Here is a 24,197-nt window from a genome sequence, read left to right on the forward strand (position 1 = left end):
GGGAGGGGGTGCTGGGAAGGGAAGACGGGGATGGGGGTGACGCGGGATGGGGGTGGGAGTGCTAGGAAGGGGAAGGGAAACCGGGGAGGGGGTGGGGGGGAGGGGAGGCAGGGAGGGGGAGGGGAACGGCGGCAGTGGTGCTGGTGGTGCTGGTGGTGGTGTTGGTGGAGGTTGTGGTGTTGGTGTTGGTGTTGGTGGTGGTGGTGGTGGCGGAAGTAATTATGTTGGTAGTGGTGAGGGTAACTTTGTCCAAAAAAATAAAAAGGACGATTTTAATACGAATAAAAACGTTAAGGACGATTTTAATACGAAAAGTACAAGAGGGACGATTTCGATTCTGGCACAAAACGTTAGGGACCAAAATCGTACTTACCCCTAAAAATTTAAATATAATATAATATTATTAATCATTTTACTAATTATTTTATATATATATTACATATTAAAATTATATATATATATATATATATATATATATATAAAAGCCACGGCTATGGTGGTTAAGTTAACGGTAACTACCGATGACTATAAATTGACTAACAAATAAAGAAGTGACATTTTGTAATAACAATAAAAAAAAACTGATTAAAATTTTACTTACGTTCAAATCATGCTTATGACTATTTGAGGGAATGTATTTCACCTAAACACATGGATAAGATAAATTCCATGTCAAAGATAACAAAAAGCAGAAAGAGTTAACAGAGCGATAGTGGTGTGGTACAAGATGATGGAGGCGACGACGATAAAAAAAAAAAGAAAAAAATTGGATATTGTGTAAATAAAAACACAGTCTCCAATTATTGCAGGAAACAGAGGAGGCAATCTCATCAAGAAAGAGATGCAGAGACAGATGGGTGGCGGTGGCTATAGATACCGATTGCTGAAACTGTAGCAACTAGCAAGAAGCTCCGTCAAAACAAAAATCGCATTCGGTTCCATGTAACTCCAAGTAGAAGAAGACATTTTTCACCTGACTTGAGACTATTACTTGTAGCGGCAAACCAAATCTGGTAGCCAGGCTGAATCCAATAAGAGGAATTATATGATTAGATGATATTTTTTTTGTTCCGACCCCATTTCTTCTTTGCTAGTATTACAAGAAAATAGAATATTTGTAACAAAAAATTTGTGTCAAATTTAAAATGGTTACAAAAAATAGTATTTTGTAATAATAATATGTGATTGTTACAAAAGAATAATGTTTTGTAATAACATTATAAGTTATTGCAAAATATGATAATATTTTGTAACAACTTGTTTTATTTTGTTATAAATTATGTTAGTTTTTGTAACGAGATGGTGTTTTGTTACAAAATATTGTAATATTTTGTAACAAAAAAACAAGTTGCAAAAATTTAAAATAGTTTGTAACAAAAAATTAATTTGTCACAAAATTCAATATTATTTGTAATAAATTAATTATTTGTCACAAAATATAAATATATTTTATAACAATTTTTTTTCAAAATGTTAAACACTTTAAGAATAAAAAAAATTGTGTATATATTTTTTTCAAAATAATTTTATTTTGTAATATCCTGCATTTTTGAAAATCTAAATATAAATAAATTGTAATTTTATTTTATTAGAAATAATTAAATAGATTCGGAGATAATTTCATTATAAATCAATTAAGATTCTTAAGTAATTTTATTATAATTGAATATTTTGCATAATTTTAGTAATTTAAAAATAAGAAAGAATTATATAGCTTAATTTAAGTAACTTTTATCATGAAAAAGTTATAACTTATTATTAATTTAAACTTCTTATTTTATAAACTAATCTATTAAGAGTAATTAAATTAGTTTTATTAATATTTGGAGTTAAATTAATTAATATTCTTGTGCAAATTTTATAATTAGTTATTTGAAAATAAAATTTAATAATAGAAGTATTATACAATTTAATTTAAGAAATTTGTATTATGATTGTGTAAAATCCTAAATTTTAAAAAATTATTAATAAATTATTTATGATGTATTATATTTATTTAAGATTATATTCTTAGAGATTTCTATATAAAAATTGAGTAAATTCTTATTTATTATTTAGAGTTCTTATAATTGAAAAATAGTAAATATTTTATATGTCTTAATTTTAAATATTCATATTTTTAACCTTATTTTATAAATAAAAAAATTAATTTACTTATATCTAATATTTTTTTAAATTAGCATTTGAGTAAAAATAAATTACAAATTGAATTTGGAAAGTATTTTTAAGATAGAAATTTTATATTTAATTTGGTTTTTTATTATTATTTTATCTTTTTATTTATTTCATAAAATTACACTACTAACCCTATTTTTAATAAAAATACCTAAACTACCCCACACCATCCTAAACCCTAACACTACACTCATCTCTCTCACACTCACCCTCACCCACAACACACACACACAACTCACCCACACACACAAAGAACAGAAAGAAAAATAGGAAGAAAGGGAAAAGAAAAGAGAGTGCAGGTTGAGAGAGAAGAGGGGAGGGAGCAGCTCGCCGCCACCGTCGCACACCACCGCCGCGCTACCAAGGTTGTTACGTTGTCGACGAAGAGGAGAGAGAGAGGTCGAACGCAAGGAGCTTTCCTCTTCGCCTCGCCGTTTTGCTGTCGCCCTCACCATGAATCGCTGCCGTCGTGCTCGCGTGCATGGGGGAAGCCACCACTGTCGGCTTCGTCGGGTCTCTGACGCCGAACCGGTCCTTGCCGCCGCCACTGGAAGTATGAACAGAGGAGAGAAGTCGTCGCCGTCAAGCCAGCTGCAACCAGCGTCGTTCATGTCCACCACGGTTGTCTCCTCTGTCACTACTATACCACGATCGTCGTTTCGATTTCCATTCTCAAAACCGTAACCCATTTCACCCTTGTTCTGTTTTAAACTTTGTTTATTTGCTATGTTCCTATTTTATTCATGGTAGCATATACCTCTAATTTAGTTCAGTCCCTTTGCTTCACCTATTTCTATACTGCAATCATCTGGAATACTGGCGTTGATGCTATTACGAATCTGTTAGAGTTGCTTCTCCGGGACAGTAATTGCTTCTAATTCTCATCCAATTTGGATCCCCTGTTTTGCTGCAACCATGATTACTGTTGTGAGAGCTAACGCAGCTGCTGTCCTAATTATGTTAAAATGCAAGACTGCTGCTATCTCGGTTGAACTTTTTGAGTGGTTAGTAGTGGTCTAGCCAGCTGTCTCGCCGTAATTTCGCCTCCGGTTTCTTTTAATTGCGACATCGAGGTAGGGGGTTTAACTTAAATAATTTTAAATTAAGAATGCTTACAAGATTTATTGAATAACTACAAATAGATTTAATAGCTGTGAGTAATTGATTAATTATGTGAATGTTGAATTGTGGTTGAAATTGTGATTGAAATGGTTGACCTTGTGATTTGGAATTGTTGATTTAGTGTTTGATTGATTATGTGGATTGTGAATTGTTTGACAAATAATTGTTGTAAATGCTGAATTTGATGGATTGTATTGGTTAATTACTGTTGAACTGGTTAGTAAATATATTGTAATGGTGGTAGAATTGATTCGTGATTGCTTTGAGATTTGATTTTGAAAGGTACTAAAAGGGTTGAATTTTGAAACACTAAACTACTTGTTGAAAATCTGAGTTTTGAAATGAAACGACAAATAATTCTCTCTCAGGTTCTCTTCCATCACATATCAACCTTGAAAACATGGAATATCTAAATTTATATGGAAACAAACTTAAAAGTAGCATATCCAATGCTACAAAGCTTAACTACATGGACTTGAAGTTAAATAAATTCAGTGGAGTTATCCCAAACACTATTGGGAATTTAAGAAATCTTCAGCAGCTTGATTTACGATACAATATTTAGCCACTCATTCTTCTACTCTTGAATTAATATATCCTTCTTCCTTATATGATCTTTACGAATCAGGAAATCCATTCCTTGCAAAGCTTCCCAAGTCAATTGGAAATATGTCCAATTTGAAACTATTTGATACTGATGCTTACACTATTGATGGTGAAATCCCTTTGAAAATTGGAAACTTAACCAATATGTACACGCTAAATGTGTACCGAAATGATTTAAGTGGAACCATTCCAACTATAATTAAAGGTTTGCAATCTCTTCAATATTTGAATCAGTTGATGAGTAAAAATCATTTAGTCATCTTATTAGATTACTTTCAACCATCAGTTTTATTGGTAATGTGTTATGATAAACAAGTTATGTTGAGTAGTTGATTTTTATATTCGGTTCATTAGAAAATACTTACGATTCTAAGTACTAAAGTATTGAGCGTTAACAGATATGCTGCTAGAGTTTGCTAGGAGAGAAAAGAGTGCTGGAATAAAACTAGATGTTGATCTTGATATCTTCATGAAGGTATGCTTTTCATTAATTTTTTTCCTTCTCTTTTTCAGGATGTATTTTTTCCTCTATTTCTCCGGTACGAAAACTTCTTACACAAACTAATAATCTAATCTATTTTCTTTTGTAGTCAATAGTTTTTGGAGGACCGTAAACAGATCTTTTGGTAGAGTAAATCATAAAGGTATTCATTAAGCAAATTGTGAAATAGTTTAATATTTGTTAAGTTGATAAAAATGTAAAAATAGAAATTAATAGGCTCTAGCTACTAGTATCCCGTTTTAATACAGCTTACATCGTATTGACATTTTTATAAGTCTTCCAAACTCCTAAGTGCTAAGATATTTTTCACAAAGATATTAAGTTTGGACATATATGGAGACACATTGGTGGGCGATGAAATGCTCAAAGACATCTCAGAGGGACAAAAGAAGCGACTTATAACAGGTTTATTATAACATTGACATATAATTTATCTTATATTTTAGTATGTGTTATGCTAACCAATTGATGTGAAATTTGCAGGAGACTTACTGATTGAAAATATGTTGATAATTTTGTTAATTTAAGTTTTGTTAATTGTAATAGTTATTGCCAATGATGGCTTCCTGATTTCTCTTTTTTATTCATTTATTTATTTTGTTAATTGTTATTGTCAATGCAGGAGAGTTACTAATTGGAAATACGCTTCTTAAGATTTATTTTTGGGATTGGTTTATAGCCTAACTTGATGTAACATAGTTATAGGTTTGTAGCATTTTTTATTGTTTAGATTTGTAACATGTTTTTATTATTTTTCAAGAGAAATTTGTGTATCAATATTTTGAGTTTAATGAAATATCTCATTTTGTAGTAATTAATTTCAGTATATTTATATTATGCATGCAATTTGTATTAAAAATAAATTGTTACAAAATAATTATTTTGCTTTTGTAACTAAAGAAAACAAAAGTTACAAAATCAAATTATATTTTGTAACAAAATTTTATGATAGGAAAAAATAGATTGTCATGAAAAATACCTTGAAGATCAAAATTTGTTGCCACTTTTGTAATGACTTCTGGTTTTTTGTATTAGAAAAATTTGTTACAAAATATCACTTTGAATTGTAGCATTTTTATTTTTTGTTACAAAAACTTTTTGTAACGGGACAAACTACAACGGCCTCTTTTTTTCTTACAAAATTCTCTTATTTCAAAATTTCGATTTTTTGTAACAATTTTTTTTATTATAAATATTGTTTTTTTTAATGTAGTATATTATTTCGTTGATAATGAGAAGCTAAGACAAAAAAGAAAAAAATTTACTAAACTGGTCAAAATTATGATCAGCAAATATTCTATCTTTTACGTGTTCTATTGTGATTTGTTAGTCATTTGTAGTCACTATAATCATGAGACAAAGATGACCACCAAAAAACATACCATATAATGGCTATATGAGTTACAAAATGAACATCTCCCATACTATTTAAAATAACCATTCGAGTACTAGAGATAATAAATATTATCCCATAAACTTAAACTAATTTTCGGATTCAGCAAGGATCGAATTCTTAACCTTTCAAATCTAGAGCTCTAATACCATGTTATGATACCACTCATCCCAAAAGCTTCAACGGATAGAAAATGATAACACTAATGCTTATATCTTTAGTACTCCCTAAACTTCCATTATACATATTGTATAAATATTTCATTAGCTCCTCGTACTTTTCCATATATATTATCTAAATTCGAACCCGCTTTACCCTACTCAAAAGTCTATTCCACTAAAAATTTGTCTCAGTAAAACAAATAATTATTCACATTGAATGAATAGGAATAAGATAACTACCTTCGAATTCGGATAGTGTTCTTATTCTCCTACCTATGAGGATAATATGTCTTATCACAACTTCAGTTAGATTTTTTCTCTTTCTCTCTCCCTTCTTCTCTCTCTATTTTCAACGGCGGCAGCAACTTCCCTTCCTCCTTAGCCAATGCCGCATTTCCTCTCTTCTCTTTCCCTTCTCTTCTTCAGCCTCCCTATTGTCCCTATTTGTTTCCATAACATTTAAAAAGGGTGACGCATATGTTATACATGTAAAATGGACAATTACTTTACATGTCCACTTTTCAATTGATAAAAACCAACTTGTCCATAAAAATTAAACTTGTCATTTAATTTTAGAATTTTTAAAGTATTATTTGATTCCATGGCAGTTTACGTAATAAAGACTCCATGTAAGTATTAATAAATTGTTTATACGAGCGATGACATATACTTGCGGCCAGGGGAATTGATGCCTATTGATTAAGAGGAAAAGGTGAGGGGCATGGTCTAATATTAGTAACTGAGATGAACAATTCAAATAAGGCCTTGTCACTGTCAAATTAGAATAACCCGAAAAACCTTGCCAAAAATTAAAAAGGTTCTATATATCGTGTGGCTTCCTAGCCATCCATCCTTTCCTAACATGATAGCTAAACCATAGCTTTAGTCTTCAAATTAAAACAATACCTTTAGTACAACTAGCTTCTAAACCGTTCTTTCGTGTCTATATATATATATATTTGAAAAATTTTCTATCAACCTGAAAAAGAATATTAAAACGAAAGGATTTTCTATTTTGCACATTCAATCACAAAGACGCACTCTCTAGAGGGCTTTGACAGAGGATCGCCACCGCGCCTCAGCAGGCCCTTTTTTCCATTCACTTCTCCCGGGCTGCAACTTCTTCTAATTTTACGTATATCCTAAAACAAAAAATTTAACATAAACAAAAAGGTACTTAATTTAATATGTTCTTTACAAAGTTGTAATTAATTGTGATAATTTACATGCATGACATTATTTTGTAACCCAGGAGGAGGTTCTTGACAAATTCAAGAATGACGACCAACCTTGAAGAAAGTATAGAGGCAAAACGGAGAATCGCCGTCATAGGCATATCTACTGTCATACTAGTCGCTATGGTGGTGGCGGTTACCGTCGGTGTCAGTCAAGTCGACGGGGACGAAAAAAGCACGAAAAACACAAACCATGTGGCTTCGACGGTGAAAGCAGTGAAAGCCCTTTGCCAACCAACAGATTACAAGGAAGAGTGTGAGGAAAGCCTAACTGCCGAAGCTGGCAACACCACGGACCCAAGAGAACTTATCAAGATTGCATTTAATGTAACCATTAACAAGATTGGTGATGGGCTCCAGAAATCACATCTCTTGCAAGAGGTTGAGAAGGAACCTAGGGCCAAGATGGCGCTTGACACGTGTAAGCAGCTCATGAATCTCTCTATTAGCGAGTTTTCGAGGTCATTAGAGAGAATTGGACAGTTTAATCTCAACAACCTCGACGAAATCCTCACAAGCCTAAAGGTTTGTCGTATTTTATTAAAAAAATATAAGTAGATAATAAAAATATTAAACGATGTAAATAATAGATATATTTGATGTTCAATTTATTAGGTGTATATATAGGTATTCTAATATTAAGATTTAGGTGAATAATTTGAGATGTAGTATATTTTTATTTTATTAGACTAATTTTAAAAGAGCAATGCTAAGAGGCCAGCAATTTTTGTGATTGTTAGCCATCAACTAGCCATCAATGATGATTTGATGGTGTGAGATTTCATCCAATGGCTCACCTTTCTCTGCTGGTTACATGCTGACCAAAATTCAATAAAATTACTGGCCCCTAGGCTTTTTCTATTTTAAAATTCATTCTTTACATTGTTTACAAAAACAATTGTTTATCTAACAAAATCTTATTTTATTTGTCAAGGATGATAGAGAAAATCGAAAATCATCAACCAAAACAATCAACCAATATAGAATACACTTAAAATACATAATATATATTAAAAATAAATTATATAATATATATTTATATATGTATAATAATTAATTAGTAATTATTTTTTTGTGCATATATATTTTATTTATTTGTATATGTTTTCAAACACCACATTACTCTAAGATATCAATGATAAAAATATTATATGTAAATAAAAAATTAGTTATTATATATTTATATATAAATATATGTATTATTTAATTTATTTTTAATATATATTTTATATTTTAATTATTTTTATATTAATAATTGATTTGATAGCTAGTTGGTTAATTTGTGTTAGTTGTCAGATAATTCTGAAAAAAATATTAATTAAATACTTAAAAATTAAATTTTTAAAAGTTGTCATAAAAAAATAATGGTGATACTACAATGAAGATTCTATAAATTTTTTTTATGTGAATATATTTTTTTTTTGACTCTTGGACTGTATGGTTAGATTTTGATATTTATAAAAGTGTTGTTTTTATTTAAAGTGTGGCTAAATAAATAAACCACACTTTTAATCAAAATATCTTTATGAGAAGATATTTTCACCATCTTCAATGTAATATCCACCAAAAATAATTTATGATACTTTATATAATCTAACTAACAGGGTCGTCTTATATCTTCAAGAACAAATTGACGTAACATTTTTATGCGAACATAACACTATGTTTATATTTGGGATGAAGGTATGGCTTAGCGGAGCGGTGACATATCAAGAGACATGTTTGGATTGTTTTGAGAACACAACAAGCAAAGCTGGGGAAAAGATGAAGGAAGCGTTGACCAATGCGACGAAGATGAGCAGCAATGCCCTAAGCATAATCACGGAACTCGCAAATACTTTCTCAGAGTTGAACGAAACGCGGCAAGATAGCTCTCATCGTCGCCTCGAGGATGAGTTCCCATCGTGGGTTGACAATGGTGCTGGGGTACGTAGACTCCTTCTGTCGAGTTCACGCAAGCTGAAGCCCAATGTGATTGTGGCCAAAGATGGCAGCGCAAAGTTCACTAGCATCAATCAGGCTTTGAAGAATGTTCCTCAGAAAAACATGAAGCCATTTGTGATATTCATCAAGAAAGGTGTTTACAAAGAGTATGTTGAGGTTACCAGGGAGATGAGACATGTCGTCTTTGTTGGTGAAGGTGGCGATAAGACACGAATCACTGGCAACAAAAACTTCATTGATGGGACCAACACTTATAAAACTGCTACAGTAGGTACGTGCCCTTTAAAAAGAATAAACAAGATTTCGTTTAAAATTATTTTAAGAGAAATGCTAGGGGCATCAATTTTGGTGTTTTGTAACCATTAATTGACTATCAATCGTATTTTTAATAGTGTGAGATTACATCTAATAATAAAAGATCACTCACTTTTGTTTTGATGGTTAAGTGTTGGATAGAAAATACAAAAATTTTTATCTTAAATTTTAAATCTTAAATCTTAAATCTTAAATGATACATTCTTAATTTTAAATCTTAAAATATAAATTTTAAACTCTAAATTTTCAAAAAACGAAAAAAAATTAAAATTTTTAAAATTAAAAAAAATAATATTACATAGAACAATAAAATTTATCATTTTTGCTAATAATTAACCAATAAAAATAATTTTGTACCTAATTCAAAATTCTAATAATATAAATAGGGTTGACAATGAGTAGGGTAGGGTAGGGTTTGGATGATACCCTAACCTTATCCGCGGGTTGAAAATTTTATTAAAACTCTATCATATTCTATCCGCGAGTTGAGAATCTCTCAACCCTAACCCTACCCGCACCCTAAAGTTCTAAACCCTATCCTACTCTATCTTACCGCAGAAATATCAAATTTTTTTAAAATAAATATAAAATTCAATCATTTCAAAATTTATTCATATTAATAACATAAAAAATAAAAAACTAATACTATAAATTATTAAATTAACTAACTAAGTGCGAAGTAGAGTACACGAATGGGTTTGATTGGGTTGGGTACCGCGGAGGATAAGGTATAAATTGCTTATATTATTATTATTATTTTGTTTCATTTGTTAAGTCGTGATGGACAATTAAAATGAAAAATTTTAAATTTTGTTAAAAATTTAATTTTCATATACTAAAATAGATTTATAACTACATCTAAATATATAATATTATATTAATAAATTAATTATTTTTTATATTGATTAAGTGAATAATCTTTCAGAAAAAATATAATTATAGAATTGTATAGAATTATACTCTTTTATTAAATCAAAACCAAAATTAAAAAGAAAACTTGGTAGAAACAGAAACAAAACTCCGTTGACTCTTATATCTATTAAATCTCATGTATATCATCAAGCTAATACCTAAGAATGGATGCAAATTATGGCAGCAATTCAAGGAGATTACTTTATCGCCATCAACATGGGGTTTGAGAACTCCGCAGGTGCCCATAAACATCAAGCAGTAGCAGTAAGGGTCCAAGCAGATAAGTCTATCTTTTACAAATGCTCGTTCGATGGCTACCAAGACACACTCTATGCTCACACCATGCGTCAATTCTACCGAGACTGCACCATCTCAGGCACCATCGATTTCATCTTCGGCGACGCCGTCACCGTCTTCCAAAACTGCACCTTCGTGGTCCGGAAGCCCATGCAGAACCAGCAATGCATCGTGACGGCGCAAGGCCGGAAGGAGAAGCACCAACCTTCAGGAATAGTAATCCACGGTGGCTCGATTGTGGCGGAGCCAGGAGAATCAAAGGACCACAAGAACGTGAAGTTCGATAGCAAGGCTTACTTAGCGCGTCCATGGAAGAATTACTCGAGGACGGTGTTCTTGCAAACATACATCGGAGATTTGATTGAACCCGAAGGGTACATGCCTTGGCAAGGGCCAGAAGGTAATACCGGCATGGATACTTGTTACTATGCAGAGTTCAATAACATTGGCCCTGGTTCAAATGCAACGAAGCGCGTGAAATGGCATGGTGTCAAGCACCTCACGGAAAAATCTGTAGGTGCTTTCTTCCCATCCAAGTTCTTCCATGGTGACGATTGGATTAGGTTTACTAAGGTTCCTTACTCCCCAGGCTTAACTAATTTCACGAAGCACAAAATTTAAAGGGCAATAGTGGTTAATTAATTATTACTTGTGCTTAGTCTTTTTGTATTTTTAATTAGTTTTTAGTCATCAGTGGAATGTAAAGGTTATTTTTATTTTCTAATTATTTGAGGGCCATATTTCCCTTAAATTGTAAATATTCATGTTATGTACCTAATATATTCTTGTAGGGTGTGTACTTTCACTTTTGGCGTGTGATCCCACTTTTAGGAATTTTATGCATGGTAGACTGATTACCAAGCCCTCTTTAAATGTGTTTTAAAGAAACGTGACAAAAACAGAGATACGTTATGTTATTTAATTTCTTCCTTGTTCTATGTCAAGCTCATGAATAACCGTAATCCTATATGAAGTTGGTCCCCATTCCAAATGCATATGTGAAGGATGTTGTGTCATAGAGAGTGAACTAAATTTGAAATATGACCTAAATCATGAGCAGCAGCATCCTATTATGGTTAGCAAAAGTGATGTTTTCTAAATTCTAAACAAAAAAAAATCATAAATCCTTATCCTTACACCATAAATTATAAACTCTAAATTTTAAGATAAACTAATATTCACTAACTAAAAGATGATTTTTTTATGGTTTTTTTTACTTATACTATTTTTTTCTTTTTGTGGTTTACATTTATATTATAATTAGTTTCCAATTATGAATATTTTACAAAAAAAAAAGTTCAATAACACTACCACAAAAAGGGGATTTGTAAAAAATTAAACTATGATGTTTCATGTGTGTATTGTGTTTTATTTTATTGATTTAATAAATATTAAATTAGATAATAAAATAAAAGAAGTTGTATGATTATTTTTAAATGTAACCAATTTGATAGAAGTTAGTTTTTATTTAAAAAAAATCAAAATTTAGTTTTCTCTTTCTACCAATAAGTTTTTCTTTTTCACTAATAATCAATAACTTAATTGAAGAAAGAATTAAGAAGACAAAGTGAATTTTTCCTAATATCATTATCAGTTTATCACCATGAATTAAGGTTAGTAACTCTTATTATTTTTATTTGTAAAAATTTTAAATTTTAAAATTCTTTTCTTGTGATTAGTTTTATAATATACACTAAAATTTAGAAGCTCATGAATTGTCATATATACATGAATGGATAATGCAAGTTGGTTTAATTTTGAGGATTCCTTATTTTGAGAATAATATATTCGTTTTATTTATTTTTTTGTCTCTTTTTACTTGGTTAAGAGTAGATATTTATCAGTTAACTATATGATCATCATCAGTTAAAACATCATGCTTATTTTTTTTCATTTCTATCTGCTATTGTGGTGTATCAACCGTTCTAAATCCTAGCAAGATTGAATTATTTATTTGGAACTCAGATTCTATGTCCTTGTAAGAATTGCAATAATTTTTATTCTTTTTCGAGTGTCTTTTCTCTTGTTTACTTGATAATCTTCAATTGCCAATTATTAAATTGAAGGAATGATGCATAGGATGGATCAAAATGGTGGCATAAATTTGATTCACAAATATTTAGTAATAATGCACTCTATGTTTTTGTTATTTTGCTTCTTAAAATTGGAATCGTTTAATTTAGTTTAGTGTAATAACTCTCTTGTATTCTTTGTATATTGAAGAATTACTACTTAATTACTGTCATGAAATAATTTACATATCTGATTCACTTCTGCTCCACTTTTGTTCATTTTCTTGAATTTCATGATTATGCTTAAATTTTATACGTTACTACTTTGGTTTAGTTTAAGTGCTAGACGAGGATATGATATGTGGCACTTATACCATAGCTTCTAAATCAATGTAAGAACCATTTTCTTCTTAAGGTTTTAACTTTTAAAATTTGACTCTTATTATCAGGTTTTTTATCTACTATGAATGACCATGTATCTAGAAAACACTATTGCTTAAACCTCATTGCCATGGATGACAAAAAATATATTAGTTATGGTGTTGTTTTTGTATCATCTGGTATACACCATGATTATTGTCATTTGTTTAAGGATTACATTTTTAGTAGAATGGATGTTGAAGCTTTCGACGGTACTTCTCTCTCTATCTCTTTTTCGTTCAAAAATTTGTGATAACAGTGAAAATGTAATGTGAATTTTGATAATGACAGTGTTTGATGATGAAAATCAAGCACAGGAGAATAGCTTCATATATGTGAGTGCTATTTCTTCTTTTTCCAGTTTCGGTTTGTAAATTATAGCAGCTATAATCTTTCAAATAGCTTAAATTATAGCTTAGTTGACTCTGTTAAAGAATTACTATTTATTAACAACGAAAGTTTGAAGGGAATCTGCTTGACATGAATGCTTACTTGGAAATTACTATTTATTAATGCTTACAAGAGGAAGAGGATCAAGAACAGAAGCAGTTATTAGAACTTGTTCCAAGTACTACCAATAAGAATAAGAAGAGTGGGTTGGAATATGATGAGATTAAGAAGCACTTCAATTTTCCAATCAGAGAAGCTGTTACCAAGATTAACATTGGTTTGACATTATTGAAGAGAAGGTATAGAGAATTCGGCATCAATCACTGGCCTTATAGAAAATTAAGGCAGGCTTGTTTTAAAGCTAATTATAAAAGGAGAGGAAATTTTTGGCCTCTAAATTTTATTCATCATCACTTAGTTAGGATATTTGTCTTATATATTCATATTCTAAGTAGTAAAAAGTATAATACTTATTAGATAATTTAAATACATTATTAGATATTAACATAGTTTAAGAAATTGGATGGTAAGTTTGACTGATTAGTGATTTGTAATACTTATATTTTGGTTAATTTAGTAAGATAAATTTTTGTATAGAAATTATTATTTTTTATTTTTAATACTAAAAAATTATATATTATGTTTAATATTTTGTTTATGAATTATATAATATTTTATTTATGGATTATGATTTTTATTATTATGAAATTTTAATAAAAAAATGTCATTTTAACCAATAAAATTATCACTTTTATCCGGTAAAAACGACGATTTTAAATGTCATTTTAACCAATAAAAATGTTACTGTCAGAATAAAAATGACAGTTTAAAAATACAATTTTAATCCGGTAAAAACAGCATTTTTAAATATTATTTTAACTAACTAAAATACCACTCTGTTAGGATAAAAATGGTAGTTCAAAAATACCATTTTAACCAACTAATAACGTCGTTTTAACCAACTAGAAAATGTTGTTTTATTTGGAAATAATGACAGTTTGAATCGTCGTTTTAACCTATCTAAAAACCGTTGTAATAATTAGAATGACGATCAGAATTATATTACTTTCTGAAATCGTCGTTCTTAATAATGATGGAGGTTCAAACCTCTGTCAATACCAAAAAAATCGTCTTTTTTACAGATTTTTTGTAGTGTCCCTCTTTTTTATTATTATATTCTTATAAGAGGGATAAGAGTTATAATTATAATGATATATATGTATATAATATTTGTAAGTTATTTGTGTAAAATATATATATATATATATATATGTTTGTTTTTAAGAAAAAAAACTTTTAATTTTTTTTAAAAAAATAACTATCGTTACAATTTTAAATAAAAGACTTTCATTTTATTATTAAGTAGATAGAATCGTCGTAATATACTTGCTATGAGAATAACGCGGTGAGAAGTATGATAATTGGATAGTAAAGATATTAAACTAGTTTATTTTTAGGCCAATGCTACTGTGATAAAAAGTGATTTTTTTCCTCACTTGCTAAAATTAATGTGTTGGAGAAGAAAAAAAAACACGTGATGGAATGTTAGTCTGCCATTGTCTGACAAGGCTATTTACAGAGTGAATAAAATATGGGCCAAATTTAAGTTATAGAAGCTAATTTTATTTTTTCTTTGTGAATGTGTGGGGCTTAAAAAAAAATTAATAAAAATTATTTAAAAACACCACGAATAATAATAATAATAATAATTTCAAACGTTTTCTCAACGTTGCCTCAAATTTTTTTCAATTAAACTTTTGACACGGTCAAATTACTCCCACTAAATATATTTCATTTTTTATATATATTTTATATTATTTAATTAGTGTGAATAATAAAAAAATTATATTTTTATTGTTGAATATTCAATTTCTTACGTTAAATATAATTAAAAGTTTATATGTTTAATTTTAAATATTCTATTGTTATTATATATTGATGTAACAGAATTTTTTTTGTATTTTTTAAATTAAAATATTTATGGTTGATGTTATTAATAAATATATTGAATTGTTAAGTTGATATTGTTATTGTTACTAATGCTAATAAAAACAATTTTATTTTTCCAGATAATAATAATGAAATTATTTTGGTTTATTTAATATTATAATTTTATAAAAATAATAATAATAATAATAATAATATATTTGATCTTTAAAAGATTAACGTCATGTTTAATGCTATAACATTCGTTAATAATAATAATAATAAATCCTCTTAGGTTACATTTAAAAAAAAGAAAAAAAAAGAAAGAAACCCTAAATTGTTGTAAAACAACTAAATAAATAAATAAGGAAGATATAATATAAAATAAAGAAGTGTTGATAGAAGACTCTAATATTAATATAATTAGCTCAATAGAAATTATTCATATATTATAAGTAGTAACAAAAGAAAGAGAGAGAGAGAAACTATTCATAAAGAATAAAGAGAGAAAGATATTTTAGTAATATAAAAGAAGAGAGAGGATTTTATTATTGCTTGTGTGTTGTACGTAAGGCTATGAAGCCTTATTTATAGCTTTACAAATTCAGCTTTCATTAAAATTGGTCTACATAATAATCTAATCTTTCTCTCTTGAAAACTTCAGCATTAATGGGCATCCATCTGTCATTCTTATCACAACACTCCCCCTTGGATGACCATTTAGGATTATTGCCTCGTTAAAACCTTACTAAAGAAAAACCCAGTGGGAAAAAACCTTAGTAAAGGAAAAAGAGTACAATATCCATTAGTGATGGGGACTGCCTCATTAAAAACATTGTCAAGAAAAACCTAATGGGAAAAAAACCTGATCAAGGAAAAAAGAGTACAGTCTCCCCCTCTTGCCGATATCATTTAATGTCTCGAAATCGACGCATCCTAATCTCATGTACCAATCTTTCAAAGGAGGATTTTAGGAGTGACTTTGTAAATAAATCTGCCAGATTGTCACTTGAGTGGATCTGTTGGACATCAATTGTCCCTTGATTTTGAAGATCATGAGTGAAGAAGAATTTGGGAGAAATATGCTTTGTTCTATCGCCTTTGATGTATCCACCTTTAAGTTGAGCAATGCATGATGTATTATCTTCAAACAGGACAGTTGGAGCTATCTTATGATCAATCAGTCCACATGATGACAGAATATATTGGATCAAACTCCGGAGCCAAAAACACTCGCGACTTGCTTCATGAATCGCTAATATTTTGGCATGATTAGAGGATGTTGCAGCAATCGTCTGTTTCGTGTACCTCCATGATATAGCTGTTCCACCATATGTGAACAGGTATCCTGTTTGAGATCTCCCTTTATGTGGATCAGACAAGTATCCGGCATCTGCATAGCCAACTAGCTGTGACTTGGATCCATAGGGATAAAACAATCCCATATCAATCGTTCCATGAAGATATCGAAAAATTTGTTTGATTCCACTCCAATTTCTTCTGGTTGGAGAGGAACTATATCTTGCTAATAAGTTCACCTGGAATGATATGTCAGGTCACGTATTATTAGCAAGATACATTAGCGCTCCAATGGCACTAAAATATGGTACTTCTGGACCAAGGATATCTTCATTCTCTTCTTTAAGACGGAATTGATCCTTTTCCACATCTAAAGATCTTACAATCATTGGGGTACTTAATGGATGTGACTTATCCATATAAAATCTCTTTAAGATCTTTCGTGTGTATGTTGTTTGATGAATAAAGATCCCATCTTTTGTATGCTCGATCTGCAGGTCGAGACGAAATTTAGTCTTTCCAAGATCTTTCATCTCAAACTATTTTTTTAGAGTTTTTATAATTGTTGGAATCTCTTCAGGAGTCCCAATGATATTTAAATCATCAACGTACACAGCAATTATAATGAACCCATATGTAGTTTTCTTTATGAAAACACATGGGCAGATATCATCATTCTTGAATCCGTTTTTGGCCAGATACTCAGTAAGACGATTATACTACATTCGTCCAGATTGCTTTAGACCATATAAAGACCTTTGCAATTTGACTGAGTATAACCCTTGCGAATATTCACTGGATGGTTTAGATATCTTTAGTCCTTCAGGGACTTTCATATAGATATCCCGATCTAATGAGCCGTACAAATAGGCTGTTACCACATCCATTAAATGCATATGCAGTTTATGATATGCAGATAAGCTGACCAAATAACACAATGTTATCGCATCCACTACGGGGGAATACGTTTCTTCATAATCTATACCGGGCCTTTGTGAAAAACCTTGTGCCACAAGTCGGGCTTTGTAGCGCACAACTTCATTTTTCTCATTTCGTTTTCTCACAAATACCCATTTGTATCCAACAGGTTTTACATCTTCTGGTGTACGGACTACAGGTCCAAAGACTTCACGTTTTGCAAGTGAGTCTAATTCAGCCTTCATGGCTGCTTCCCATTTTGGCCAATCATTTTTTTTTGTCGACATTCTTCAATTGATCTTGGCTCAAGATCCTTACTTTCATGCATGATATTTAATGCCACATTATATGCAAATATTTCATTGATAATTGTCTTATTTCGGTCCCATTTCTCTCCTATAAAGACATAATTTATCGAGATCTCGTCATTTTCACAATTTTCAGGTACCTGAACGTCTTCTGGCGTTATATCAGAATTTTGGACAACTGCAGGTGTCTTTACTATGTCTTTTTCAACAGGAATCGTATTTACCTCTTTTCTCTTTCGAGGATTTTTGTCTTTGGAACCGACAGGCCTGCCACGCTTCTGGCGTGTATTTGCTTCAGTGGCTATTTGTCCTACTGGGACATCAATTCGAATTGGGGCATTTTCCGCCTACCACGCTTCTGGCGTGAATTTGCTTCAGTGGCTACTTGTCCTACTGGGACATCAATTCGAATTGGGACATTTTTCGCTGGTATATAAGATTTGGTAATCCTCTTTGCATCGGAAAATGCATTAGGCAATTCATTTGCTATTCTTTGCAAAGGTATAATCTTTTGAACTTCTAGTTCACATTGCCCTGATCGAGGATCTAAATGCATCAACGATGATGCATTCCAATTAAGTTCCTTTTCAGGAAGCTTAGTCTCTCCCCCTAATGTTGGAAATTTTGATTCATCAAAATGACAATCCGCAAACCGGGCTTTAAACACATCACCAGTTTGTATCTCAAGATACCTCACTATAGAGGGAGAATCATATCCAACATATATCCCCAATTTTCTTTGGGGTCCCATTTTGGTGCGATTAGGTGGCGCAATGGGAACATATATCGCGCACCCAAATATTCTTAAATGGGAAACATTTGGCTGCTGGCCAAAAGCTAATTGCATAGGAGAGAACTGATGGTAATTCGTTGGCCTCAAACGAATAAGTGCTGCGGCATGTAAAATAGCATGCCCCCAAACCGAGGTTGGGAGATTTGTTCTCATAAGCAAGGGTCTAGCAATTAATTGGAGGCGCTTAATAAGTGATTCTGCTAACCCATTTTGTGTGTGAACATAAGCTACTGGATGTTCAACACTTATTCCATTAGCCATACAATAAGCATCAAAAGCTTGGGAAGTAAATTCACCAGCATTATCAAGACGAATTGCTTTGATTGGATTTTCTGGAAATTGTGCTTTTAATCGAATAATTTGAGCCAGTAATCTCGCAAACGCCAGGTTGCGAGAAGATAATAAGCACACATGTGACCATCTCGAAGATGCATCTATTAGGACCATAAAATATCTAAAAGATCCACATGGTGGATGAATAGGTCCACATATATCACCTTGAATCCTTTCTAGGAATTCAGGGGACTCAAATCCAATCTTTACTGGTGATGGCCTTAAAATTAACTTCCCTTGAGAACATGCAGCACAAGAAAATTCACTAGATTTAAGAATCTTCTGGTTCTTTAGTGAATGTCCATGAGAGTTTTCAATAATTCTCCTCATCATGGTTGTTCCCGGATAACCCAATCTATCGTGCCAAGTTATGAATTCATTTGGGCTAGTAAACTTCTGGTTTACAGTGGCATGCGATTCAATTGCACTAATCTTGGTATAATACAACCCAGATGAAAGTGAGGGCAACTTTTCTAATATAACTTTCTTATTTGAATCATGAGTTGTGATACATAAGTACTCATGATTTCCCTCATTCATAGTCTCAATATGATATCCATTTTGGCGAATATCTTTAAAACTCAACAAGTTTCTTCGAGACTTGGTAGACAATAGTGCGTTATTTATTATGAATTTTGTTCCTCCAAGAAACAAAATTATAGCTCTTCCGGAGCCTTCTATCACATTGCCCGAGCCAATAATAGTATTAACATATTCTTCTTTTGGCACAAGATGGCTAAAATATATATCACTTTTAAGAATAGTGTGCGATCTTGCACTATCCGCAAGGCAAATATCTTCAGGATATGTCCTTGCCATTTTTCTTTAAAGACAAATAATAATAATAATAAAATGAGTAGAAATACATACACAATAAAAATTATTCACATGAATACTTAACAAACATATACACATATCAAACTATTCCATCATTGATCAAATAGCCAATATTTCTTTCAAAATCCTTAAAGAAATTAGATACATCATAATGAGTGGTGGAATTTTCATCATTTGTAACAAAATTGTTTCCTTTTCTTTATCCCACTTCTGGTGAGATCTTTTCTTGTGAGCATAATTTCTTTTCCTTCCATAATTTTTCTTGTTATCAAAATTTTGTCATTTACCTCTTCTGGGGTTATAATTTGCCGCATTTGCTTAAGGAAATGGGGCGGGGCCAGCTGGGCGCGCTTCATGATTTTTTAAGAGCAACTAATTGTTGCGTTCAGCAACAAGAAAGCAAGAAATTAACTCAGAACATTTTTAAATTCTTTTTCTCGATACTGCTGCTGCAGGAGCACAATCAAGATATGGAAGGTCGAGAAAATTTTCTCTAACATATCGGGTTTGAAGAGGTATAACCGTCTTTTGATGATTGTACATTTCTTCAAGGTCTTTCCATAGATCTGCAGGATTTTTTAATGTGGGATATTCATTTTTCAATCATACGTCAACATGACGACGAAGAAAAATCATAACTTTGGCTTTATCCTTCTGGGATGCATTATTTTCAGCCTTAATGGTATCTCCAAGATCCATTAAATCAAGATAGATTTTAACATCTATATCCATGATAAATAATTATTTCGAAATATATCAAGAGCATTAAATTTAAGATGAGAGAGCTTCAACATAATGAAAATTTGTTACCTGGAGTCTTCCTAAAATTTTATTAGAGCTTCGTGATGATAACGTGTTGTAAAACAACTAAATAAATAAATAAGAAAGATATAATATAAAATAAAGAAGTGTTAATAGAAGACTCTAATATTAATATAATTAGCTCAATAGAAGTTATTCATATATTATAAGTAGTAACAAAAGAAAGAGAGAGAGAGAAACTATTCATAAAGAATAAAGAGAGAAAGATATTTTAGTAATATAAAAGAAGAGAGAGGATTTTATTATTGCTTGTGTGTTGTACGTAAGGCTATGAAACCTTATTTATAGCTTTACAAATTCAGCTTTCATTCAAATTGGTCTACATAATAATCTCATCTTTCTCTCTTAAAAACTTCAGCATTAATGGGCATCCATCTTTCATTCTTATCGCAACATAAATCAGTCGAGCTCACCCCAACTCCCCAAGTTAGGCAAGTACCCTTGGCTACTGCCGCTGCCTACCTTCCTCTTCTCTCCTTCCTCCTCCGTCTCTGTCTTCCAACACCGCAAGAGTGGTCGCTGCCGGCATCGTTGCTCTGTTTTCCATCTCTCTTCCTGTTCTGCTAATCGTTCAACTCCTGCGTCGTCATCCGTGTCTCTATCTCCCCGTGTCGCTGCCACCAGCATCTCTGTCACCCGCGTCTCTATTCGCCTCTCTGCTCTCCTCTCCAGCCACGTCTCTGCTCGCCTCTCCGCCCCAACTCTGTCACCCTCTCCGCCGTGGTTGCTGCCCTCTCTCGTCCTTTGTAAGACTTACTGCTTTCTCAATTTCTCACAAATGCAATGCTGTTGAATTTTTATTTTTTTGTGTATTTTATTGATTTACATTAGAATATATTTATGTGTTTGTGTAACTGTTTATGATTTCATATATTATTTTATTATAATCTAGTTATTCCAGTTGAGCCTAGTTGAAGCTTTCAACCTTTGATAAAGTAGCCAAAACGGTTCCATTAGTTCAATTTTCAAAACCTTGCTTTAATTATATTAAAACAGTTTAATTTTGATGCACTGAAGAGGAGACTTGTGGCCTTTTCAGGACGACGCTCTTCCTCTCTTTGAGCAGGCACTTCGCAGCCTTCCATCCCTGTCTTGCAGTTGGTTGCCCTCGCTAGAGAAGAGCAGAGACGGGTTTGATCCTTTTGTGTGCAGGGTTCCATCCAGAAAGAAGAGAAGAAGAATGGAGGCTGCGAAACGGTTACAAGGAAACTCATTATCACTTTTCAGCGAAGGCATTGGCTTTGTTTTGTTGCATTGGTCCGCTCTTCGTGACGCCGTCGAGAACCAGTGGGGTGGCCCTGACTCCCGCCTCAAGGCCAATAACCTCGCCACCGATATCCTCTCCTGGTTCACTCAATCCAGAGGTTGCTCGCTATTACACTGCTTCAATTATTGTTATTTTGTTTTAGATCCTTAATATTTTTATTTTCTGAAGGATTCGCAGAGCCGCTTTATATTGATGACTTGGAGCGCAAACTCTGTAATGGCATGATTTCGCTCAGTGTAGTGGATGAGGATGGCAGCATAGAGGTGCATCTTTCTTTCTTTGTTGGATTAATACATATTATTTGTTGTTGAATTTTGCTCATGTTGCTTGTTTGCAATAATTAAGGGTTAAATGTAGTTGTTATTTTTAGTTTACCATAGTGTTTGAAAGTAAAGTTACCTAATTTGTTAAGCTCAATGGAAGTGGGTTGAATGTTAGTTGAACTTTAACTACAAGGTTGAGGGTTTGCATTTTTTTACCACCTCGATCACAACATCAGTCTTCCCTGTCTTTTTATTCATAGGTGGAAACTGAAAACTTAATATCTGGCCATCATAGGCATAATTAATGGTACACTATTTAGTCTTTAGTTTTTGGAATGAACATATCATTAGTCACCAATTTTCATGTACATGTCATGTTTCTATTTTGTATTTTAAAATCTTGATATACCTTTTGTTTTGTATGTATTTTATTTGAAAAGAAGCAGTTAAGTAGGGCTCTGGTGTCCATATCCATTTGTAGCATAGATTAAACTTAATGTGAACTGTGTCCTAAGGTCATTTTTTCAAACTTAAAAGAAATTAAAGCTGTGTATGCCACTGCTAATGACTCCTTTGTGATGTATCTGTGTATTTGCAGTATTTTCTTGTGATTCTCATTTTTTCATGTTCATGTTATTATTACGAACTGATGTAGGTAGCTGAAAATCTAATGGTTATGCATGAGGAATGAGTATGAACCTTGATTGTGTTAACCAAGCTGCGCATCCTCGTGCAATGCCACAGGTAAATGACAGCATAATATTTGGGAATGAGTATGAACCTTGATTGTGTTATATTGCTATTCTATAAATTTGCATTTACACTTATGTATATGATTGATTTAGGCTTTTCCTTGTCCTATATGACTGGATTTTTTTTGGAGGGAGCAATGTTAAAGTATATTATTTGATGGGGATGTGATGCATGAGTTTGCTTTGCCCATACTATATTTAGGTCATATTATAGGAGGAGAAACATTAATATTTTAATTCTATAACTTCTAATTTCTAAATGAGCTTAAATGTTCAAACATGATTCATAATAGCGCATCATGGTGTCATTTTGGTTCATGTACTCAACACCACATATAGTGAAAAAAGTGTTTTGTTGGCTGACACGTGAACATTTTCTCTTGTTTACATCTTTGCTAAGATGCAACTGGAAGCTCATCCACATTACTTGAATTTTGAAGTAGTAGGTAGTAGTAGTTTTTTTTTTTAATGATTTTTTTTTTTAAATAGATTGTGAATGATAAGGATGATGATGAGGATGAGGAAGATGATGATGTCCAAGGTGGTCAAAATGGTGAAAGCAGTGCTAGGCAAGCTACTTCTTCAAACATGGATGTGGACATTCCAAAATCTGAATCAAACACGAGTTCAGGTAACATGCGGATTGATGATGAGCCTCTCAAAAAGGATGCAGGTGAAGCAGAGGATGGATGGGTTGTAGTTTCAAAGAAAAAATAAACTGAGGCATCGATCTGTTTTTATTGTGCGGAGTAACTTAAGAAAATTTTGAATTGGAGATTGTTCTTGAAATAATTTGGAATCCAAATCTTGGTGATATGAAAGGCTAGTTTGAAGAAAGTCCTTAGGCTCTTATTGCGAACTGCAATTAGGTACCTTAATAGATTTATTTGAGTTTATCGCCACAAACCAAGAAAAAAAAATGGTAACATAACAGTATATATATATAAAAAAAGAATTTACTCAATATTCTGAAAATGGTTCAAACCGAATTAAAAATTGGCCGATTTTAAAATTTCATCTAAACTGCATGTTGGTCTGCAGAACCACAAAAAAAGGAAAAAGAAGGGGAGGGGGCGGGAGTAGAATTAGAAAACAGAAGAATTCTATTGTTTTCTTTTTTCCCCTCTCAAAGGCGCTCATCTTCTTTGCCGCACCACCGCCCGTTACCATGCCATGGTAACTGACACAACTTTGT

The 24,197-nt window shown here is 31.9% G+C and overlaps 1 protein-coding gene and 1 pseudogene across 1 annotated transcript; both read left to right on the top strand.

The window, feature by feature from the left end:
• Nucleotides 1-6,893: 6,893 nt before the first annotated feature.
• LOC112710789 (putative pectinesterase/pectinesterase inhibitor 28) lies at nt 6,894-11,527 on the top strand. The gene is made up of 4 exons (XM_072202860.1): nt 6,894-7,132; nt 7,212-7,719; nt 8,878-9,409; nt 10,550-11,527. The coding sequence occupies exons 2-4, from the start codon at nt 7,237-7,239 to the stop codon at nt 11,281-11,283; spliced, it is 1,749 nt and encodes a 582-aa protein (XP_072058961.1). The 5' UTR covers nt 6,894-7,132; nt 7,212-7,236; the 3' UTR covers nt 11,284-11,527.
• Nucleotides 11,528-21,031: 9,504 nt separating this feature from the next.
• On the top strand, nt 21,032-23,839 carry LOC112710790 (uncharacterized; annotated as a pseudogene).
• The last annotated feature ends 358 nt before the right edge of the window (nt 23,840-24,197 follow it).

This window comes from Arachis hypogaea, chromosome 9, assembly GCF_003086295.3.
Source record: "Arachis hypogaea cultivar Tifrunner chromosome 9, arahy.Tifrunner.gnm2.J5K5, whole genome shotgun sequence".
NCBI classification, from domain to species: Eukaryota; Viridiplantae; Streptophyta; class Magnoliopsida; order Fabales; family Fabaceae; genus Arachis; species Arachis hypogaea.